We start from the raw sequence: 23,179 nt of genomic DNA on the forward strand, positions 1-23,179 counted from the left end.
CTGATATAACTTGCCAAGAAGAACTGTTAGAAATTAGATATGATGAAGAAAGTAAACATAAATTCGATAGTGGTGGATATGAAAACCTATGGCAAAGTAAAAAAATGCCTGCCTTATATCCAAATATGTGGAAAATGATATTCAGTTTATTGATACCTTTCCCCTGCCTCCTATCTTGTAGAATCAGGCTTTAGTGCTGTTAATCATATTATGACCAAAGAAAGAAACCGGCTGAATATTTCCGAAAGAGGAAACCTTCGTTTGTTCTTTACAAAAATTGTGCCAGATATCCAGTATTTAGTTTCGCAGCATCAGCCTCAGGGATCTCATTACTAATTTAATTAATTAAATGTAATTTCATCAGAGTTCCTGTTTCTATAGTGGGGCAAAAAGGTATTTAGTCAGCCACCAATTGTGCAAGTTCTCCCACTTAAAAAGATGAGAGAGGCCTGTAATTGTCATCATAGGTAGACCTCAACTATGAGAGACAAAATGAGAAAACAAATCCAGACAATCACATTGTCTGATTTGGAAAGAATTTATTTGCAAATTATGGTGGAAAATAAGTATGTGGTCACCTACAAACAAGCAAGATTTCTGGCTCTCACAGACCTGTAACTTCTTCTTTAAGAGGCTCCTCTGTCCTCCACTCATTACCTGTATTAATGGCACCTGTTTGAACTTGTTATCAGTATAAAAGACACCTGTCCACAACCTCAAACAGTCACACTCCAAACTCCACTATGGTGAAGACCAAAGAGCTGTCGAAGGACACCAGAAACAAAATTGTAGACCTGCATCAGGCTGGGAAGACTGAATCTGCAATAGGCAAGCAGCTTGGTGTGAAGAAATCAACTGTGGGAGCAATAATTAGAAAATGGAAGACATACAAGACCACTGATAATCTCCCTCGATATGGGGCTTCACACAAGATCTCACCCCGTGGGGTCAACATGATCACAAGAACGGTGAGCAAAAATCCCAGAACCACACGGGGGGGCCTAGTGAATGACCTGCAAGAGAGCTGCGACCAACGTAACAAAGACAACCATCAGTAACACACTACGCCGCTAGGGACTCAGATCCTGCAGTGCCAGATGTGTTCCCCTGCTTAAGCCAGTACATGTCCGGGCCCATCTGAAATTTGCTAGAGAGCATTTGGATGATCCAGAAGAGGATTGGGAGAATGTCATATGGTCAGATGAAACCAAAGTAGAACTGTTTGGTAGAAACACAACTCGTCGTGTTTGGTAAGTAATTATTATTACTATTTTTTATTAATTTTTTTTTTAATTTTACAATAAAAACCCCCTTCCCCAATCCCTCCCAACCCACCCCAAAACCCTCCCCCGTTCTTCCCAGAGCTGAATACAGGCTTAACTAGATCTTAAAAGAAAAAAAGTTTTAAACCCAAATAAACCTTAAGCAAATATAATTACACACAATAAACAAATTGTAAAATACTTTAACTCCATTATATATAAGAAACAAAAAGAGGAAAAACAAAAAAGAAAATAAAAAGAAATTAAAAAAAATAAAAAATTAAAGAATAATAACAATTACACTTCTAAATAATATCTTAAACTTATATAAATTATTCAAAAGCTAGATAATATTTTCTTATATCATACTTATATTGTATAAAATTTATCCATCTTTTCCACACCGAAAGATACTTCTCTTGCGATTGATCTTTCAAGAAAGCCGAAATTTTTGCCATTTCCGCTAAGTAGGAAACTTTAAAAAACCATTCTTGCAAAGTAGGCAAAAATTCCTTCTTCCAATATTGCCCTATTAACAACCTAGCCGCAGTAATTAAATTTAACATTAAAATAATCTCTTTATCATCACAATCAGAAACAATACCCAACAAAAACAATTGTGGAGTAAATTTTATCCTTCTTTTAAAAATTCTTTGAATATTCCACCATATCTTAATCCAAAAAGCTTTAATACTTTTACATGACCACCAAATATGATAAGCAACCACATCTCCAACATTTAGGCTGCAGGTTTGGATACATACGAGACATTTTTTGTGGATCAAGGTGCCATCTATAAAACATTTTATAAAAGTTTTCCCGTAAGTTTTGGGCTTGCGTGAATTTAACATTCCTCACCCAAATAATCTCCCAAGTATCTAATAAAATTGGTTCATCAAAATTTTGTGCCCACTTAACCATACAATCTTTAACTAGCTCTGCTTCTGAGTCCAGTTCCACCAAGACACCATCAATTCTTTTAATATGGGTTTGACTTTGATCTCTAATTTGTTTTAACAAAGTCTCATCCTCTCTAAGCAAGCCCACCTTATAATCTATCTTCCACCTTTCCAATAATTGTCTATACTGAAACCATGAATAAATAATATTTTCTTGTACTAATTCATCCATAGATTTTAATTGCCAATTTTTACCATCCCACTTAAGTAATTGTGTATAAGAAGTAATATCCATCTTAACTCCTCTCCTTATTCCTTCTATTGCATGCCATGGAATAGCCCATAATGGAATTCTTGAATCACTTCTATAGTATTTCTTCCAAACCCAAAGTAAAGAAATTCTTAAGATATGAGATCTAAAGACCCTATCAACCTTTTTATTATAAATTAAATAGGCATGCCATCCAAAAAGTAAATCCCATCCCTCCAACCCTGTACTCAGCTCTGGGAAGTGGGGGAGGGAGAGGGGGGGTTCGGGTGGGTGGGCTTTGGGGTGTATACTGTAATTTTTATAAAACTTTTCAATAAAAAAAAGAAAAGGTTTCATGTTCTCACAGTCTTTAGCGGAATTGTAGAAATTTCATTTCTCCATCTAATCCAGTTCTTTCTCTTGTCGTCTGCTGTCTCCTGGTTTTGCCACGCCCACCTTCCAGAAGCCCCAAAGGTGATTTTTCAAGAGGCAGCTGGACTTTCACAACAAAGTCCAGTTGCCTCTTGAAAAAGCACCTTTGGGACAACCGTGACCTGGATGACTGAAAACCTCCATGGACATCCATTATCCAGAACTTTTTTCCCTCATTATTGTTATTTAATGGGGAACCCCAAATATTCTCAGAGAGTCTACTTCTAAATAGTTTGGTGTGAGCTCTAACCATCTCCCAATCTTAATTCCAACAGGATCTGAATGGAAAAGTGTAACAGAGGGGCAACTATGTGGGAATTTCTCTGAAGAAACTGAGCAGGAACCCTTTGAAGAGAAAGTCTGGAACCGAATTCAACCCTCACACCAAGAAGGAAGCCAACAAGAAGAATGGATCGATAAACCCCTTCCTTGTTCCGTTGGAGAGTTCCATCAAATCTCACTGCAGCAAAAAAAAAAAAAAAAAAAACCAGGAAGGAGAGGAAAGAAATGGATGTCTCAGTGATCCCTGGGAAATATCTGCCGAGATTGAATCCCAGAAAAGTATTTTGGGGAAGAACACCAGAGACAGGGAAATACTTTATAAAGAAGAGAGTTCATATGCATTTCTGGAAAACCAAGAGAAGTTTCTAGTTCCTTTATTCCTCCATCGTATCAGGCTGTCCATGCTGATGGACAACATCAACCCTCCGATTTCAGCAAAAGCTTTCATGGTCCATCCAACCTGCTGACACCGCCGAGAATCCCTAAAGTGGAGAAGTTGTATAAATGCTTGGAATGCGGGAAGTCCTTCAGTCGCAGCGCCCATCTGATGTCCCACCAGATCATCCACACCGGAGAAAAGCCGTATACGTGTTTAGAGTGTGGGAAGAGCTTCGTTCAGAGCGCCCACCTCGCCTCCCATCAAATTATCCACACAGGGGAGAAGCCGTACCAGTGCTCGGAATGCGGGAAAAGTTTCAACAAGAGCACCAACTTCGTGAGGCATCAGAAGATCCACAAAGGAGAGAAGCCGCATCAGTGCGCCGATTGCAACAAGACTTTTTCTGACAAACCGAGTCTCATTCAGCACCAAAGGGTTCACACGGGGGAGAGGCCATACAAATGTTACGAGTGTGGGAAGAGTTTCAGTCATAGGGGCAGCCTCAATGCGCATCAGCGGATGCACACGGGGGAGAAGCCGTACGGCTGCAAGGACTGTGGGAAGAGCTTTCGGGATCAGTCCAGCCTTATTAGACATAAGAGAACCCACACCGGGGAGAAACCCTACACCTGCTCCGAGTGTGGGAAAAGCTTCAGCCAGAGCACAAACCTGACTTTGCATCAAAGGGTGCACACCGACGGGAAGCTTCCAGAAGAGTCTCCCCAAATACTTAACACAGGGATGGCCATGTTAGTCTTTCCACCAAATCCTGCAAATGATTTAGTGGCACTTGAAAGCTAACATTTAGTGGTACTTGGCTCAATAGTACTAACTGTGAGAGGGATTGTCCTGGTGGACAATCATTTAAATATGAGCCAGCAGTGTGCTGCAGCCGCCAACCAAGCCAACACAATTCTAGGCTGCCTTAATAGAGGGATAGAATCAATATCATGTGAAGTGTTAATAAGGGTTTACAATGCCTTGGTAAGACCACACTTGGAATACTGCATCCAGTTTTGGTTGCCACGGTACAAAAAGACGTTGAGATTCTAGAAAGAGTGCAGAGAAGAGCAACAAAGATGATTAGGGGACTGGAGGTTAAAACATATGAAGAACAGTTGCAGGAATTGGGTATGTCTAGTTTAATGAAAATAAGGACTAGGGGTGACATGATAGCAGTGTGTCAACAGCCAGCTCGAGAATCCAAATAAAGCTCCAGCTTCATTCTGTTTCCAAAAATCTTACTGTTTATTAAGTTGATTGATTTTGCTGAAACAAAACTAACTCTGAGGTTCTAACACCAATTCATAGACTTAAACAATAATTTTCCCAGCCAAACCCCCAATGTCTTACGTAGTCCGTATAAACAAGTTGTGTTTGTTATGGGAACTGTCTGCTTCAAATCCACACCTGTTCTGGTGTCCTTGAAAAGGTTTCAGGTTCTCACAGTCTTCAGCGGAATTGTACAAATTTCATTTTCCCATCTAATCCACTGGAAAGTAAGACTCCCTCCCCCCTTACTCTAAAGGCAAGTTGAAATGCAGAGGAACATAGCTGTCAAAGTTTCATCCTTGAGACAGTGTTCCATTATTTGAGGGGCTGCCACAAAGAAGAGGGGGTAAACCTATTTTCCAAAGCACCAGAAGGCAGGACAAGAAGCAATGGATAGAAACTAACAAGCAGAGAAGCAACCTAGAACTAAGGAGAAATTTCCTGAAAGTCAGAACAAATTAATCAATGGAATAGCTTGCTTCCAGAAGTTTAATGGGAGTGCTCCATCACTGGAGGTTTTCAAGAAGAGATTGGACAACCATTTGTCAGGAATGTTATAGGGCCCCTTGTTTCTATAGAGGGTTGGACTAGAAGACCTCCAAGATCTCTTCCGTTATTGTCTTCTGTAAATCCATGTGGCCAGCTTGCACTCCTGCAGGCAATGCTTTCACTGACTTTGCTGGGGCCCTGTCACCACTGTTGTGACTGCTCTTCTCTGCCTGCTGATTTGAAGAATGCCGAGATTGGACTCTCCAGTTCTCTCCCACAGGCCATCTTGCAACAGGTGTGGCAACCAGAGAAGACACAAGAGAATGCCAGAGTAGCTTCCAAAGGTGGGGGGGGCAAGGAAACCATGATCCTCCCCAGGGCACAGCTCAGCCCCCTCCCCGAGGGCCACCATCAGCATTCCCAGCTCTTTTTTTCTTCCCTTCCTTCTTCCCCAATCACCTTTCCACTTTATGAATTTCTATTTGCGTATATAGGTATTCCCCGACTTACAGCAGTTTGCTTAGTGACCGTTCAAAGTTACAACAGCACTGAAAAAAGTAACTTACGTCTGATTTACACCCCCTGTCATGGTTCCGACAGATGACACTCTTCAAAAGAACTTTGAGGCATTGTTTACCTTAAAGGATCTTTTATTCGAGTAGCATAATACCGGCACTTACATAATCGAAGCCAAAAACTGAATTCCCCCCCCCCGGCACATAGTATCAAAGCACAATTCCCTCCCTCGTCCAATTAACAGTCATAAATCACATTCCCCAATTAGCTTGAAGTGTGGGGTTCTTCTCCAGCTCTCCAGCCTGCCAATTCTTTATCAGCTCTGGCTCAATAACCTTGATTCTCACGCTACGTTTTAGTGTTGTTATGTCTAGCTGGACTCTGGAATCTGAAACAAAAAAAGCATTGTTGGTAAAACTTTCTGTCAGACCCAGCGCACCACCCACCCTCCAGTAGCCCCGTTACCGGCTCACACAATGGCAACATTGGAGAGGCCCCAACAGCTGATCCGGTGGGTCCGCGTTTCGCGCCGCCATTGCAACCACGGAGATGGGCAACCGGGATTCCTAGAGTGGCAGCTCCGTGTTTCGCACTGCTATTGCAACCACCGAGATGGGAAACCGGGATTCCTAGAGCGGCAGCTGATGAGCCCATGTGACTAGCTAGGATGGCTAGTAATTGATATACTTAGATGGCTAGTAACAACAGCACAGACGAAACGCGGTGAACGGAGGGGAGGCTTCTTCGTACTTATGTTTTTTGGACTTCCAAGTGTCGCTGGGTCTGTCATTAGTGGACGTTGGAGCAGAGGACTGGACGGTAAAGCAGAGTGTTGCCGGCTTTGTTCATTTCACTTCTATGTGTGGGGCGTGGACTGGGGCAGGAGAGCACAGCATTGTTAATTAAGTTATTGGTGGGGTGTGGGTTATCAACTGGGGTTGGGCTAGGCGAGGGTGGAGTATGGTCATGGGTGGTAATTGGGGTGTGTGCTCTGGGCGTGGTAGGTGGCTGTATTTAAGGCACTGGAAGGAGGTTACTTCCAGTGCTAACTTAATGTCAACACAGTGCATTAAACTTGTTGATTGTTCAATGTTCCTGTTTCTTGGCTTTTGTGAAGCACTACCAGGACGTTCTTGCAGTAAGTTAGATGGGCCTTATCCACCTGGCGCCATTTACTGGAGTGGGCACAACATCTCTTTGAAGTGTGGACAGACCACCAGAATCTAGCAGTTCTACAAACGCCTGGGCGGTTGTCTCCTAAACACGTGCGTTGGGTGCAATATTTCCAACGTTTCCGATTCCAACTTAAAGTCGTTCCAGGGGGGAGAAATTTCCTAGCGGATGCCCTCTCTCGCCTACCGCAATATGATAGTACGAGGGAGGAGGTGGTCCAGGCCATTATGCCCCCTTATAGCGTCGGAGATCTGCATGTAGATTCCTGCGCGAAAACGACATCGTTTGAGGATGAGGTGAGAACAGCTTTATTACAAGATCCTTGGTTGTTGAATAATCCCGGGTTACTTACAAACCGGAATGGTTTAGCATGGTATGGCAATAGACTATATATTCCCCAGGGATTACGAGATTGCGTTTATCACCGTTGTCATGATGCTAAATTAGCCGGCCATTTCGGTTTCCTGAAGACGTTACACCTAGCCAGACGTCAATTTTGGTGGCCTGGAATGAGAAGAGACATTGAAACTTATGTGAAGGGCTGTCACATCTGTGCACAATCAAAGGTAGTACCCAAAAAACCAGTGGGACTGTTACAACCAGTATCTGATCCAAATCAGCCATGGCAGGACATTGGAATGGATTTTATAGTTGACTTACCGGAGGTACAGGGTTACACCATTATATGGACAGTGGTTGACTTGTTTTCAAAACAAGCCCATTTCATACCCTGTAAGGGATTGCCGTTGGCAAGAAGACTGGCCAGAATGTTTTTAACACATATTTATCGTTTGCATGGGGCACCTCGTCAAATTATTTCGGACCGTGGCGTACAATTTACGGCTCAATTCTGGCGTCAGTTCCTTCGATTCATTGGTACTGCTCAAGGTCTCAGCTCTGCGTATCATCCCAGTACCAACGGGGCAGTGGAGTGGGCCAATGCTGCTGTCGAGCGATATCTGAGGAGCTACGTATCCTATCAACAGTCGAATTGGGTGGAATTGGTGCCATTAGCGGAAGTCGCATATAATAACGCAGTACATAAGAGCACCGGCCTCACACCATTTCAGGTGGTGTATGGACGCGACTTTGTCCTGATGCCAGAGTGTGGGTCCCAGGAATCCCAGCCTCGTCACCCCAATGAATGGTTTAACCACGTAGGTGAGGTATGGGGTACAGTGAAAAAGGCCCTGATAAAAGCAGAACAAGCAACTAAACACCAGGCGGATAAAACTCGTAGCTTACAGGTTCAGTTTTGGGTGGGGGATCTAGTGTATTTATCGACTAAATATATAAAGTTGCAGGTGCCGTGCAAAAAACTAGCACCAAAGTACATCGGACCCTTCCGCATAGTCCAGATTATTAATCCGGTGACGGTGAAGCTTCATTTACCGAGTTTGCATGATAAGGTGCATCCAGTCTTTCACGTAAGCTTGTTGAAACCTGTAAGGGAGAAACCCCAAGAACAAACCCCAGGGCCCATCACCCCAGGGCGGTATGAAGTACAAGATATCCTGGATTCGCAGGTGAAGGGGGGTAAACTTTATTATCTAATCTTATGGAAGGGATATCCCCTGTCCGATGCCTCCTGGGTGTGGAAGGGGGATGTCTTTGCTCCCGACCTGATTCGTAGATACCATAGGAAATTTCCACGCAAACCTGGGGAGGGGCCGAATAACTCTTCATGTGCATGACAAAAGGCCTTACTCATCTTAGTATGCTTTCTTCCAGGGGGACATGTGGTGAGGGGGGCCGAATATCAGACCCAGCGCACCACCCACCCTCCAGTGGCCCCGTTACCGGCTCACACAATGGCAACATTGGAGAGGCCCCAACAGCTGATCCGGCGGGTCCGCGTTTCGCGCCGCCATTGCAACCACCGAGATGGGCAACCGGGATTCCTAGAGCAGCAGCTCCGTGTTTCGCACTGCTATTGCAACCACCGAGATGGGAAACCGGGATTCCTAGAGCGGCAGCTGATGAGCCCATGTGACCAGCTAGGATGGCTAGTAATTGATATACTTAGATGGCTAGTAACAACAGCACGGACGAAACGTGGCGAACGGAGGGGAGGCTGCATCGTACTTATGTTTATTGGACTTCCAAGTGTCGCTGGGTCTGTCATTAGTGGACGTTGGAGCAGAGGACTGGACGGTAAAGCAGAGTGTTTCCGGCTTTGTTCATTTCACTTCTATGTGTGGGGCGTGGACTGGGGCAGGAGAGCGCAGCATTGTTAATTAGGTTATTGGTGGGGTGTGGGTTATCAACTGGGGTTGGGCTAGGCGAGGGTGGAGTATGGTCACGGGTGGTAATTGGGGGGTGCGCTCTGGGCGTGGTAGGTGGCTGTATTTAAGGCACTGGAAGCAGGTTCACTGGAAGTTAGCTTCCAGTGCTAACTTTATGTCAACACAGTGCATTAAACTTGTTGACTGTTCAACATTCCTGTTTCTTGGCTTTTGTGAAGCACTACCAGGACGTTCTTACACTTTCATCTTAATTACAGAGATTCTACCTGTTGTGTCCTGAGCCTGCTGAAGCATTCAGCAGGCTCAGCAATGTTGCAAATGGTCCCGGGCAGACCAAAAGCTGCCTGGGACCAGACTGGCTGTCGGCAGCCTTGCACGCATGCGCAAGGCGCGAAAACAGCCAGCTTCCTATTGGCTGACACTGTCTGGGTTCAGGACTCTATAAATGGCCTGCGTGCCATTTTGCTGTTGCTGGTTGTAAGAAGAGATCAATAAAGAAGCTTGTTTGTTCACCATGTGTCTTTGCTTAATACCTCAACCTTGCAAACATAAAACTACCCGATAGTGATTGTTGCAATTTCCCCATCTACAAATGTCCCATTATTAAGGAAGGGCAAAGAACTGCATTTCAGGGCTCTGGATTGGAAGGGACCTTGGAGATCTTCTAGTCCAACCCCCTGCTCAGGCAGGAAACCCTATATTGGGGTCCCCAGTCCCTGGATTGTGGCCTACTATTGGGCTGTGGCCTATTCGCAACCGAGCTACGTGAGCGGCCAGCCATTGTGTGTGTGCAACTTGCACAAGTGGGCTTGCATGCATGGGCATATACAGGTCAACTTACAATCAAGCTGTGTGTGCCAGCCCGCTACTTGTACAAGTCAAGCTGCATGCATGTAGCCCTGTTTTCCCCTCCCCCCAAGCTTCCCTATACCATTTCAGACAAATAATTGTCCAATCGGGAGGCAGATTGTTCCACTGGTTAATTGTTCTAATTGTCAAGAAGTTTCTCCTTAGTTGTAGGTTGCTTCTCTCCTTGGTTAGTTTCCATCCGTTGCTTCTTGTCCTGCCCTAAGGCACTTTGGAGAATAGCTTGACTCCCTTTTCTTTGTGGCAGCCCCTGAGATATTGGAACACTGCTATGACGGCGATTTTAGACAATTTTAGTTGAACTGATCTGCCTCTGACCAGCAGAAGCAAAAATACCAAATTACAACTCAAATGGCAAAATCCACTCGGCATTAAACCTTGTTGAGGCTGTTGTCATCTCAAAATCTGTGTAAAGTCATTTTTCTGTGTCAGGGAACGTGGTGCCCAGAAGCTCACTCAGATTACAGTGTGCCTCTGAAAGCCATAATTAAGGAATACAGATAAATGAACCTCCTCATTTAATCTGTGGGGTGATCATAAAGTAAACTCAACCGATCTTGGATGATGTAACCCTCAAGAGAAAGACTTTTGAAAGAGATCTGTTTGTTCAGAACTTGTTGGTCCAGTTAAATAGTGAATAAAAAAAATGATCAGTTGACTGATCATACCTGTTGAAATGGTATAAGAGAAGGCATCGTGGTGTACGTGTCACCTATTGTTAAAAGAACTACAGGGCAATATAGAGCTCACGGACCAAGAAGAAAGCAAATTAAGCTTTAAGACAATTTTCTTTGGCCAGATAGGGGAAAAGAAATCCCATCTCTGATCTCAGGACCTTTCCACCATGGAAACGATATTGGGCCAAACCCTGTGGATGTTGGTATTTTACTTTTGCATTTCAATCACGTTGTTATTCCTCGGGTGGATCCTTTACTTTAATATCATCGGCATGCATATCCCGCCAGGAATCAGCCAGGGGAGAAAACTGCGCCTTCTCTATTTGTTTGTAAGAATTCTTTTCGGACTGGTAAGTCTCTGCCTTTGGACTCTAGCTTTGCTTTCAGTTGGTTCGGCTGAATGGCACAGTCCTACACTTGGTGTACCTGAGGATGCACAAGCAAGCTCAGAGAGCACCAAGGACCCCTCCTTTCAACCCTGAGCTCCAAATATTCTCTTTTATTAGAACTCACTCTGGATAGCATCTAAACCAGTGGTTCTCAACGTTTGTGTGACGGCGACCCCCATCACACAAACGTGCCGTGCATGCGCAGCGCGCATGCGCGGTGGCGCCCCATGCGCTGTGCGGCGGCGCCCCCATGCGCGGTGCGCATGCACGGCGGCGCCCCCTGAGGGGGGAAAATGGCAGATCGCCTTCTTTGGTGACCCCCGTAAAATGGACGATCGACCCCAAATGGGGTCGCCACCCATAGGTTGAGAACCGGTGATCTAAACAGATCCTTTGTGTGTTATTCTTTGGTTTCTTTCTTGTCTTTCCCCTGTGCAGGCCAGGATTCTGGATAAACTTGGCATCTGCCATGAATTTTTCATATGGAGGCTCCTTTGGAATGGAATACATCCCAGGAAACCATCTGACTTGATTGTCAAGGAAATGCTTTTTGACAGAGTGCCGGTGATGGTCTGTTGTCCCAAAAGAGCAAGTCCAGAGAACAGACGAGGACTTGTCTGGATCCACGGAGGAGCAGGCTTGTTTGGAAGCCCCCGTAGGTTTTCCAAATAATTGTTTGATTGATATGAAAGAAGGACGGACAAATGTTTGGCTTAAGGCAGTGATGGCGAACCTATGGCACGCGTGCCAGAGGCGGCACTTAGCGCCCTCTCTGTGGCACACTTGCCGCCATCGTCAGCTTGCATAGGTCCATTAGGCCGCCGCTGGCACCCAGAGCGGCAACCCCACCCAGCACAAAGGAGGTGAAGCAGCTGGCTAGCAAGCTCAAGTAGAGGTGGTAGAGCACGCCCCCATGCGTCGCTGGCCTGTGTGCGGGGGCTGATGGTATCAGGCAGCAGCCGCCCCTGTCTCGCCTTGCCCTGCAGCAATGGCACCCCCGCCCTACCCCTGCCTCACCCCTCAGGACGAACCTCCTGCCAACGCCACATCCACCAGAGACCCCCTGGATCTCCCCCAATTCTGCCAGCCCCCACAGGCATCCCCCCACAAGCAACATCAAAATGGCCACACCCACCCCAGCCATGCCCACTCAATCTGCCATGACCACAGCAACCACACCCACCCAGTGGGCTACGCCTACCCCCAATGCGGCCTTGGCACTTTGTGATGAATAAGTCGGTTTTGGATTGTGGTTTGGGCACTCGGTCTCTAAAGGGTTCGCCATCCCTGGCCTAAGGGGTACCCTGATTCTTCTGCAGCATGCCAAGGACCAAAGGGGAAAAATGCATGTGCTCAGATAAAAACATACAAGTTAGGGGTGGGAGAAATGGGACATTCTCATCTGAACATCAATTCAAACAATTCTTTGTGATATTTCAGGATCCCACGAAAGGCTGTGCCACTTCATTGCCCGGCAAAGTGACACTGTGATCGCATGCATCGGGTAAGTGAGCTCAAGCTGACTTGTGTCACAGAAGGCACAAAAGCCAACTGCCATAACCTCTCTCTCTCTCTAGACCAGAGGTTCTCAAAGGGGTCGCCTAAGACCATCGGAAAACACATATTTCCGATGGTCATAGGAACCTAGACACCGCTCCTCTATCCATCTCCGCACAGCTTCGAACTGGGGACCGTTGCAGTGCCAGATTCGTTTCTGTCGAGCATCTCCTAAGGGAGGCTGCGCTGCTTCGCGGCCTTTTCTGTGGAGGAAGCTGAATTAAGCTCTGCCAGTGCTGTCACCCTCTTGGCTCTCTCTCTCTCGCTCTCTCTCTCGCTCTCTCTCCCCGTCTGGGCGCTTTTCCAACCAGGCTGGGCGAAGTCTAGTCCTAGACTTAGAACAGTTCATTTAGTGACTGTCCAAAGTTACAATATTTAAGAATACAGCCCCAAACCTCTTATGCAAACAGAATGCATCCTGTCAGTTGTAGGACAAATAACATGAGCAAGCATTTTATTTCCTCCCTGGATACAATTCCTGCAGCTGCAGAAAAAGCAGCAAAAATAGAAAAAAAGGAGAGGGAATGTGCATTTCATTAATGGAGAACAAAGCAACTGGGAGTAACTCAGACTTAAGAGGAAAATACTGAAATAGGCTCAAAATAAATAAAAATAAAAATAGTTGAGACTGAGCGAAGCAAACTGCCAGAAAGTGGATTTTACTACAGAAGCCAGACAGAGAAGTGATTCAGCAATGACTTCTGGACTAGCTAGTAAAAATCACCTAAATGCATGGTACAATTTATACTCTTTTTCCTATTTTAAGTTTTGATGAGATTTATAAGAAGTTTGTTCTTCTTAATTTCCTAGCTTGGTTTTTTTCCCTTTCAGCAGGATTGATTAATCCTATGACCCAGGGAAGGAAATAACTTGTTGATGAGGTTTTTGTGTATCTAGGTTAATCTTGTTGTAGGCGCTGGTGTGTCTGGGGTTAATCCTGTTATTGGTTTCTATGTGTATATAGGGCAGTGGTGGCGAACCTATGGCACGGGTGCCAGAGGCGGCACACAGAGCCCTCTCTGTGGGCATGCGTTCTATCGCCCGAGTCCTAGGCCTTCAGCTGGGTTTTATAAAACCTTTTCGCTTTAGGCCTCTGCTGCCATGTGCAAAAAAAAAAAAGGTTCAGTCAATTTCAGCTTCTTGCAGGAAAAAAAAAGATCTTGCAAAGTTGGAATTGCTTGATTGAACTTTTTAGTCCCACCCAGTCTTCCGTTACCACCGCAGCCACACCCAGCCAATGGGCCACACCCACCCGGCACTCAACGATGGATAAGTGGGTTTTGGGTTGCAGTTTGGGCACTCGGTCTCTAAAAGGTTCGCCATCACTGAGATAGGGCAAACCTGTCAGCTTTCTTTTGGTTTGTTCAAGGCTAGTGCTTATCACAGGTGGGGGAGGAAGAGAGAGGAGAGGAGAGGGGAGAGAGAAAGAGAGAGAGAGAGAGAGAGAGAGAGAGAGAGAGAGAGAGAGAGAGAGAGAGAGAGAGAGACTCTTCTCTGGTACTTTTGTTTTTTGGCTTGACTTTTCTAAGAGAGGGAAATGGATGTTTCTTTTGGAGCAGCCTTTCGTATTTGTAATAGTTGGTTTCTGGGCCTAGGCTTTCTACCTCTTTTCCTATTGTTCCTGCCTGTTTAATATTTCCCAAAGGTATTTCTTTTTCATGGGTATCTAGATGCTAACTTCTAATTATTGATTGAATCAATGATCCATCACAGCCATGGAGCAAGTTTCAGATTAACTCTGGAGTTCAGAGATCTCAAACCAGGAGTGGGGAACCTTGGCTCTTTGATGACTCGTGGACTTCAACTCCCAGAATTCCTGAGCCAGCCTGGCTCAGCTTGGAAACCTCTCCCTTTCCCCTCAGCATGGCTGCCTCAGGAATTCTGGGAGTTGAAGTCCACCAGTCATAAAAGAGCCCAGGTTGCCCTCCCCTGTCTTAAACGGTTGCTCCGCGGGGATTGCATCCCACGAGGGAAGCCGAGCGAGGGATTTCCTTTGGAAACAGGCCTTTGTAAGTCTAATCAGACAGGCTAAAGCTGACAGCTGCTCTTTGCTAAACTCTGCCCTGAGTCCTTCGGGATTGGGCGGCATATAAATATTAAAAATAAATAAATAAATAAATAAACTCCCCCCCCAAAAAAAGAGAAACCAGTGAAGGAGCCAAACTTTTTCCTTCAACCTTCTCCAGAGGAAAGAGGAACGCGACATCCGCCAGGCGTTTTTTCTCCAAAACTGCTGCGGAGTTTTGAAAAACTGCCAGGGCTGCTGCAACCCTACCCAGAACAAAGCGTCCCGTGCAGCCCAGCCTCATCCTGCACAGACACCGCGACACCCGGCCACTTACTTATCCAAGATGAAGTACAGATCGAAGCCCCGTAGCAGGCGGCGCCCCTCTCCTCTTGCTGCCTCCCTCGCCCATCCCAGGGGACCATCAGGGTGTTCAGAAAGGAGGGGAAAAGGCTGTCTGGAGGTGGGTTTTGGTTTTTTTTTTCACATTTCCCTTCTGCTCTGCTTTCTCTCTGGTCCGTTTTCAGGGCACCTCTGCCTTGCGCTTCCAGCGCAGTGCAGCCACTGTCAGCCAGGTGATTGACAATTTCTGGTTCCTGTTGCTTTGCTTTGCCCCAGATTTGAGGAACATGGAAGCCTCCTCCCTCCTCCTGGCCCCCTCCCCGCAAAGGAAAGAGCTGAAATCCAGGGCTGATCTTGGCGCTTCTGCTGAGCCCTGACAGCCCTGCAGCTCCAGCCGTCTCTCGTTCAGGCTTGTGCGGTGCTGCCGCCAGTTCAGCTCATTCCCCTCCCCCCACTACCACTTCTAGGATGGTCCCGTACCACCTGCCACAGGTGGTACGCGTTTCACCAGCTGAAAAGCCCTGTGCTGAAATACTGACAGCAATAAGGAACCAACAAGGATGCCGCGGGTTACTTCAGAGTAGTTTACAGAATTACAGCTAGTCTTTGACTTACAATCACAACTGAGCCCAAACTTTCTGTTGTTTTGTGAGACAGTTGTTAAGTGCCCCATTTTATGTCTTAACATAAAATGCCACAGTTGTTAACTGAATCCCACTGACTTTGCTTGTCAGAAGGTCACAAAATGGGATCACATGAGCCTGAGACACTGCAGCTGTCATAACTATCAGTTGCCAGGCGCCCTAATTTTGATCATGTGACCACAGGGATGCTGCAACGGTCATGTGAAAAACGGTCCTAAGTCACTTTTTTCAGTGATGTTGTAATTTTCAACAGTTATTAAATGAACTGTTGTAAGTCGAGGACTGCTTCTATTGGTTGTTGCATGCTGCCCAGTCTTTTTGGGGTGGGGCAGCTATAATATATTCATCTTCATAATAGGAATGCCAGTGCATTTGAAAGATTGTATTTTGACTGACTGTTGCTTCAGATACCCCTTGGCGCCAGAGCACCCCTATCCAGCTCAACAACTCAGCTGCTACACTGCCGTATCACATTTTCTGAAGAATGCGCAGGACTACGGGGTGGACCCGAAACGGATCGTGCTGGCTGGCGACAGCAGCGGAGGCACACTTGTTGCCAGCACTGCTCAGCAACTTCTGATGACAAAGGACCTGCCACAGCCCCGGGCCCACATACTAATCTATCCTTTCCTACAAGGCCTGGATTTAAATTTACCTTCTTACCAGCAAAACCAGTTTATTCCCCTCTTAGTCAAGAAAGAGGCTGTTCGTCTTGCCACAGTTTATCTGTCGGGAACTGATGCCGGGGTCAATGAAATTATGGCCAATGCTCATGTCCCGCAGGAACTCATGGCAAAGTATCAGAAATGGATCAGTGCGGAACATATTCCGGAGGAATTTAAAGGCCGGGGTTACGTGCCGTTTGTACCTGGTCCGTTTTCAGAAGATCTTTTCCAAAAATACAAAACAGTTTTCGACCCCATATTTTCCCCACTCCTGGCGGAAGATGCCGTCATCCAGCAGTTTCCAGAGACTTTCCTCTTAACCTGCGAATATGACATTTTCCGAGATGATGGCTTGCTCTATAAGAAGAGGCTGGAAGACAATGGTGTCCCTGTCACCTGGCTTCACCTCAAGGACGGATTCCATGGGATCACCTCGCTGATAGATATGGGGTCAATCCAGTTTCCAAGTACGAGGAAGAGTATGAATAGTGTAATCCAATTCCTAGAACGATTCTAGAAATCAAACAGCCTCGTTCCTCTTCCTTGTTCATCTAGCCCTTGCCTTACAGATCTGGATCTGAAGAGGTTATACCCTATAATTTCATTCATCTGTCCTGCTTAACTGACCTGAAGATGGTCCACCAACCCTTTGAAGAGACACATCCTTGCCCTCTCCAGCTCGTTCATAGCCCACCACTCAGGTAGCCTGGTGTCAGGCTGTGCAGGAAACGGTGGTTTTCCCTCTTACCCAAAAAAGAGAATTTCCCATATGACAGTCTAAGTGGCACCGAGGAACCATTGGGAGAGTGGCCAGACGTCTAACTTTTGCGCTCTCCTCCTCCCTATAGTCAGGACAGTGGTCTTTGGAATATCAAACTTGTGGAGAATGTTGAACATGACAGCACAAGGAAACAACAGCCCATCACCAGCCATCAACACCCCAATGAACCAATAGGAAGGCATCACATAATTGCGACTCACAGAATGGCCCAAAGTGCATATAGGTAGTCCTCGACTAACGATAACAATTGAGCCCAAAATTTCTGTTGCTAAGTGAATTTGCCTCATTTTACGGTCTTTCTTGTCAGAGTTGTTAAGTGAATCACTATAGTTGTTAAGTTAGTAACACGGTTGTTAAGTGAATCTGACTTCCCCATTGACAGAAGGCAGCAAAAAGTAATTACATGACCCCAGGACACTGCAACCATCATAAATATGAGTCAGTCGCCAAGTGTCGGAATTTTGATCATATGACTCTGGGGATACTGCAGCGGTCTTAAGTGTGAAAAACGGTTATAATCACTTTTTTCAGTGCCGCTGTAACTTTGAACAGTCACTAAACGAAGTGTTGCAAGTCAAGGACTACCTGTATTCCAGTAAAGAGAGGTTTCCTGAGGATGGGCTCCGGCACGGGTCTGAATGCTCAGAACAGTAAACCTCTGGTCCTGGTGACCGACCCAGATTGGATCTTGCAACGTTATCCTGGGAGATGTATATGTGCCTTCATTTGTCATGGAAAACCCAGTGCAGCTCTTTCAGGAACCATTATTCCCACAGGCAGACCAAAAAATGAACGAAAAAAGGGAATCAGCCCCCAAAAGCTCTGGAGGCCTATTGTGCTAGCCCCCCTCACCCGTTGGCATAGGTTCTGTTTCCTAACAGGACCTTGCCTTGAACCGTGCCTTCCTTTCCTCTGTCTCTGAAGAGGCATTTCTCTCCAACAAGACTAATGCAGTAAGATCTTAAGGGACCTCTCCTTGTTGACGCTTCCATCTCAACTCTTCCTGTATCCGCTTTCCTTGCTCCACCTTTGCTTTAGCTGCAGGTGGTCCCCGGTTGCTGAGCTTCTAGAATAGTGACAACTGACTTCATGTAAACCTTTTGAGCTTCAGTAAAGACTCAAGAAACAAATCCCAGTCTGTTTCATTTCTATTTCATTTCAGATTCATTTTTGCCCACTGCAAAGGGCAAGGAGAGAAAAGGGGAAGATGGCGCAGAGGTGTTGTAAAGGCATGGCTATGTTGACAGAATGGGGCGTGTTGGTCCGTGTCTGTGTGTGTGTTGGAAGGGCACGAACTAGCAAGTCCGTTCGGTGGGCCGAAGACTGCCAGCCCCTCATGAAACAGTGTGTGTGTGTGTGTGTGTGTGTGTGTGTGTGTCCCTCTCCTCAGCTCTTCTGCGATCAGGGACTGCAGGGAAAAATGTTAGGGAATTGGACAGCTGGTGTCCAAATGGAGGCAGAGATGCTGACACAAAACACATAGTTTTATATTAATAAACATATTAATAGTAAATAAGATAATCAGGCAAACAGCAGCATATCAGGTAAATCAACGTATTATGAGGTAAATTATAGAGGGCACTCAGAGGAAAAAAGGCGGGAAACAAAGAACCTCCCCCTTTTCACTCAAGGTAACCAATCAAAGCTTAGATTGCCTCATACAGTAGCCAGCCCTCTTCAACCAATCAGCTATAACTGTGTGTTCTGATTCATTGTCCAACCCTTCACTGCTCCTGCTATTAAATTAAATATCTTAAAAAAGAAGAGGAAAATGTGGAGAGGAAAGATGAACCAAGCCCCAGATTCGTCCTCAACCTGAATTAGGCAAAACAGCAACTGCCTCATCGGACAAGCCAGAATGGGTCTGTGAAAACCCAGGTAGTCCTCGACTTACAAATGCAATTGAGCCCAAAATTTCTGTTGCTCAGTTAGACAGTTGTTAAGTGAATTTTGCCCCATTTTACAACCTCTCTTGCTGTGTTTGTTAAATGAATCACTGCAGTTGTTAAGTTAGTAACACCGTTGTGAATCTAGTTTCCTCATTGACTTTGCTTGTCAGAAGTTCACAAGAGGTAATCACATGATTCCGGCACACTGCAACTGTCATAAATATGAACCATCCAAAGAAATATCTTGTCTAGTTTAATGAAGAGAAGGACTAGGTGTCACATGATAGCAGTGTTCCAATATTTCAGGGGTTTCCAGAGAGAAGAGGAAGTCAGTCTATTCTCCAAAGCACCAGAAGGCTGGACAAGAAACCATGGATGGAAACTAATCAAGGAGAGAAGCAACCTGGAACTAAGGAGAAACTTCCTGACAGTTAGAACAATTAATCAGTGGAACAACCTGCCTCCAGAAGCTGTGAATGCTCCAACACTGGAAGTTTTTAAGAAGAGACTGGACAGCCATTTATCTGAAATGGTATAAGGCAAAGGTCCCCAATCTTTTGGGCACCAGGGACTGGTTCCATGGAGAGAGGTTTTTCCATGGACTGGAGGGTGTGTGGTTTTGTGTGCTGCCTGCATCCCATGGATGGGCCGTTGCTTGTTTGTGTGGCCCAGTTGCTGGCATGCTGCAGCCTGGTACCGGTCCACAGACCGGGGGTTGGGGACCCCATATATAGGTTTGCTGCCTGAGCAGAGAGTTGGACTAGAAGACCTCCAAGGTCCCTTCCAACATTATCATTATCATCAGCAGCATCCAAATTTTGATCACATGACTGCGGGGATGACGTTATAACTTCAAACAGTCACTGAATGAACTGTTGTAGCTTGAGGACTACCTGCACTTGACTTTGCAGAAGAGTTTCCTTTAAGCCAAGCAGCCTTTCTCTCCTGGAATTCCCTAAAGTTGTTTTTAAGAGGGACAACAGGATGGCACCAGGAGGAGGAGACTTTGCCCCATGGTGGGGGGAAAGGGCCACTCCCAAAGGTTTCATGTAGAGCAAGGGTGTCAAACTCAATTTCATTGAGGGCCTCATCAGCATTATGGTTGCCCTCAAAGGGCCAGTTGCTGACTCCTTCTCTCCCTCAGGCTTCCTCCACAGAAGCCTCACTTATGCCATCCCCTTCTCTCCTTCAGGCTTGTCCCACCGACATCTCTCCTCCCTATTGCCTTCTCTGCTCTCTCACTCCTCCTTTCTACCCAAACCCCTCCTTTTTATATTCTCCTCTCCCCCATGCGTTCACTCACTGCCTGGCTGGCTTTTTCACACAGCACTCATTGACTGGAGCTGCATGTGCTGATTCTGGGGTTCCTGCCAAGCCACGGCAGCCTCACAGCTCCAGCTGACTCTTCCCCTGAAGACTGCGTGCAGCTGCCAGCCACCCCGAGGCAGTTGGAAGCCCCAATCAGCTGGAGCCACACGGGCCGATCCCAGGGCTTCAGCAGAGCCCCAGCAACACTGCAGCTCCAGCTGATTCTCCCCCGGGCCTCTCTGGTGCTGCTGCAGCTTCAGCTCACCCCCCTCCCACTACATACTCTATTCAGACTGTGAGTTAAAAACGCCTTCTTTAAATCAAGTCAGATAGATAACTCAGTAGAAATGGTTTCATAACAAAAAGAAATATATTTTGATCAGAAAGATTACAAAGATTACTTGCATTCATGCTGTGTTGTTACTTCTGGAAATTACATCTTTTGTCCATTCCTACAGGTAAAAGGATGATGCTCTCTTCCATACCATCTTTATAACGGCGCAGGCTCATTGGGTGACATCTGATAGCCCATGCTTCTTTCAGACAAAGACATTCCAATCTGGCTTGTGTCCAGGAAGTCTCCCAATGCCCTTTAGAAACTCCTTCCACTGACATACTGATACATGCTCTCTAGTCAGGGTTACATAGAGCTATACGAGGTTACATAGAGCTATATGGTTCAGAATACTCCCGGCTTGGAAATTTATATTTCCACTACTAACTAACTGAAATAGCAAAAAACATAGCATATTTTAGTTTATGAGTAAATTTTAGAGTATTATTACTATTAATAGTTTATTATAGTAGAATTTTTATTAGTTTTATTATTATCTTTAGTATTAGTATAGTTTAATAATTTGGATATTGTATTGTTTAATAATTAGGATATCGACTTGTTTATATTATTATGTTTATTTTTAATTTGTTTATACCTATGTTAAAGGGGAGTTAAAGCGCATTATGGACTTGGTTATTTATATAGTTCACAACAAAGTCCAGTTGCCTCTTGAAAAAGCACCTTTGGGGCAACCATGACCTGGATGACTGAAAACCTCCATGGACATCCATTATCCAGAACTTTTTTTCCTCATTATTGTTATTTAATGGGGAACCCCAAATATTCCCAGAGAGTCTACTTCTAAATAGTTTGGTGTGAGCTCTAACCATCTCCCAATCTTTATTCCAACAGGATCTGAATGGAAAAGTGAATCAGAGGGGAAACTATGTGGGAATTTCTCTGAAGAAATTGAGCAGGAACTCTTTGAAGAGAAAGTCTGGAACCGAATTCAACCCTCACACCAAGAAGGAAGCCAACAAGAAGAATGGATCGATAAACCCCTTCCTCGTTCCATTGGAGAGTTCCATCAAATCTCACTGCAGCAAAAAAAAAAAAGGAAGGAGAGGAAAGAAATGGATGTCTCAGTGATCACTGGGAAATATCTGCAGAGATTGAATCCCAGAAAGGTATTTTGGGGAAGAACTCCAGAGACAGGGAAATGCTTTCTGAAGGAGAGAGTTCATATACATTTCTGGAAAACCGAGAGAAGTTTCTAGTTTCTTTAATTCCTCCATCGTATCAGGCTGTCCATGCTGATGGACAACATCAACCCTCCGATTTCAGCAAAAGCTTTCATGGTCCATCCAACCTGCTGACACCGCCAAGAATCCCTAAAGTGGAGAAGTTGTATAAATGCTTGGAATGCGGGAAGTCCTTCAGTCGCAGCGCCCATCTGACGTCCCACGAGATCATCCACACTGGAGAAAAGCCATATACATGTTTAGAGTGTGGGAAGAGCTTCGTTCAGAGCGCCCACCTTGCCTGCCATCAAATTATCCACATGGGGAGAAGCCGTACCAGTGCTTGGAGTGCGGGAAAAGTTTCAACAAGAGCACCAACTTTGTGAGGCATCAGAAGATCCACAAAGGAGAGAAGCCGCATCAGTGCGCCGATTGCAACAAGACTTTTTCCGACAAACCGAGTCTCATTCAGCACCAAAGGGTTCACACGGGGGAGAGGCCCTACAAATGCTACGAGTGCGGGAAGAGCTTCAGTCACAGGGGCTGCCTCAATGCGCATCAGCGAATGCACATGGAGGAGAAGCCGTACGGCTGCACGGACTGTGGGAAGAGCTTTCGGGTTCAGTCCAGCCTTATTAGACATAAGAGAACCCACACTGGGGAGAAGCCCTACACCTGCTCCGAGTGTGGGAAAAGCTTCACCCAGAGCACAACCCTGACTTTGCATCAAAGGGTGCACACTGACGGGAAGCTTCCAGAAGAGTCTCCCCAAATGCTTAACACGGGGATGGCCGTGTTAGTCTTTCCACCAAATCCTGCAAATGGTTTAGTGGCGCTTGAAAGCTAACATTTAGTGGTACTTGGCTCAATAGTACTAACTGTGAGAGGGATTGTCCTAGTTGACAATCATTTAAATATGAGCAAGCAGTGTGCTGCAGCCGCCAACAAAGCCAACACAATTCTAGGCTGCCTTAATAGAGGGATAGAATCAAGATCATGTGAAGTGTTAATAAGGGTTTACAATGCCTTGGTAAGACGACACTTGGAATACTGCATCCAGTTTTGGTTGCCATGGTACAAAAAAGATTTTGAGATTCTAGAAAGAGTGCAGAGAAGAGCAACAAAGATGATTAGGGGACTGGAGGTTAAAACATATGAAGAACAGTTGCAGGAATTAGGTATGTCTAGTTTAATGAAAATAAGGACTAGGGGTGACATGATAGCAGTGTGTCAATATTCAGCTCGAGAATCCAAATAAAACTCCAAGTTCATTCTGTTTCCAAAAATCTTATTGTTTATTAAGTTGATTGATTTTGCTGAAACAAAACTAACTCTGA

The 23,179-nt window shown here is 45.5% G+C and overlaps 2 protein-coding genes across 2 annotated transcripts; both read left to right on the forward strand.

Moving 5' to 3' along the window:
* The first annotated feature begins 2,754 nt into the window (after nt 1–2,754).
* LOC120298396 (zinc finger protein 470-like) lies at nt 2,755–22,689 on the forward strand. The gene is given in 4 exon segments (XM_039322136.1): nt 2,755–4,159; nt 9,196–9,202; nt 22,048–22,160; nt 22,163–22,689. Coding segments are annotated over 4 exon segments (1,134 nt in total). The 5' UTR covers nt 2,755–3,672.
* Nucleotides 15,891–17,416, forward strand: LOC120298395 (arylacetamide deacetylase-like 3). Its single transcript, XM_039322134.1, has one exon. It carries the CDS (start codon nt 16,042–16,044, stop codon nt 16,861–16,863), a length of 822 nt encoding a protein of 273 aa, XP_039178068.1. The 5' UTR covers nt 15,891–16,041; the 3' UTR covers nt 16,864–17,416.
* Nucleotides 22,690–23,179: the final 490 nt, after the last annotated feature.

Source organism: Crotalus tigris, unplaced genomic scaffold (assembly GCF_016545835.1).
Source record: "Crotalus tigris isolate CLP2741 ecotype Arizona unplaced genomic scaffold, ASM1654583v1 scf7180000023853.46361, whole genome shotgun sequence".
In the NCBI taxonomy this organism is placed as follows: Eukaryota; Metazoa; Chordata; class Lepidosauria; order Squamata; family Viperidae; genus Crotalus; species Crotalus tigris.

Excerpts from the sequence above, each read along its gene's own strand:
- LOC120298395 (XM_039322134.1), top strand. The coding sequence starts at position 16,042 with ATGCCAGTGCATTTGAAAGATTGTATTTTGACTGACTGTTGCTTCAGA.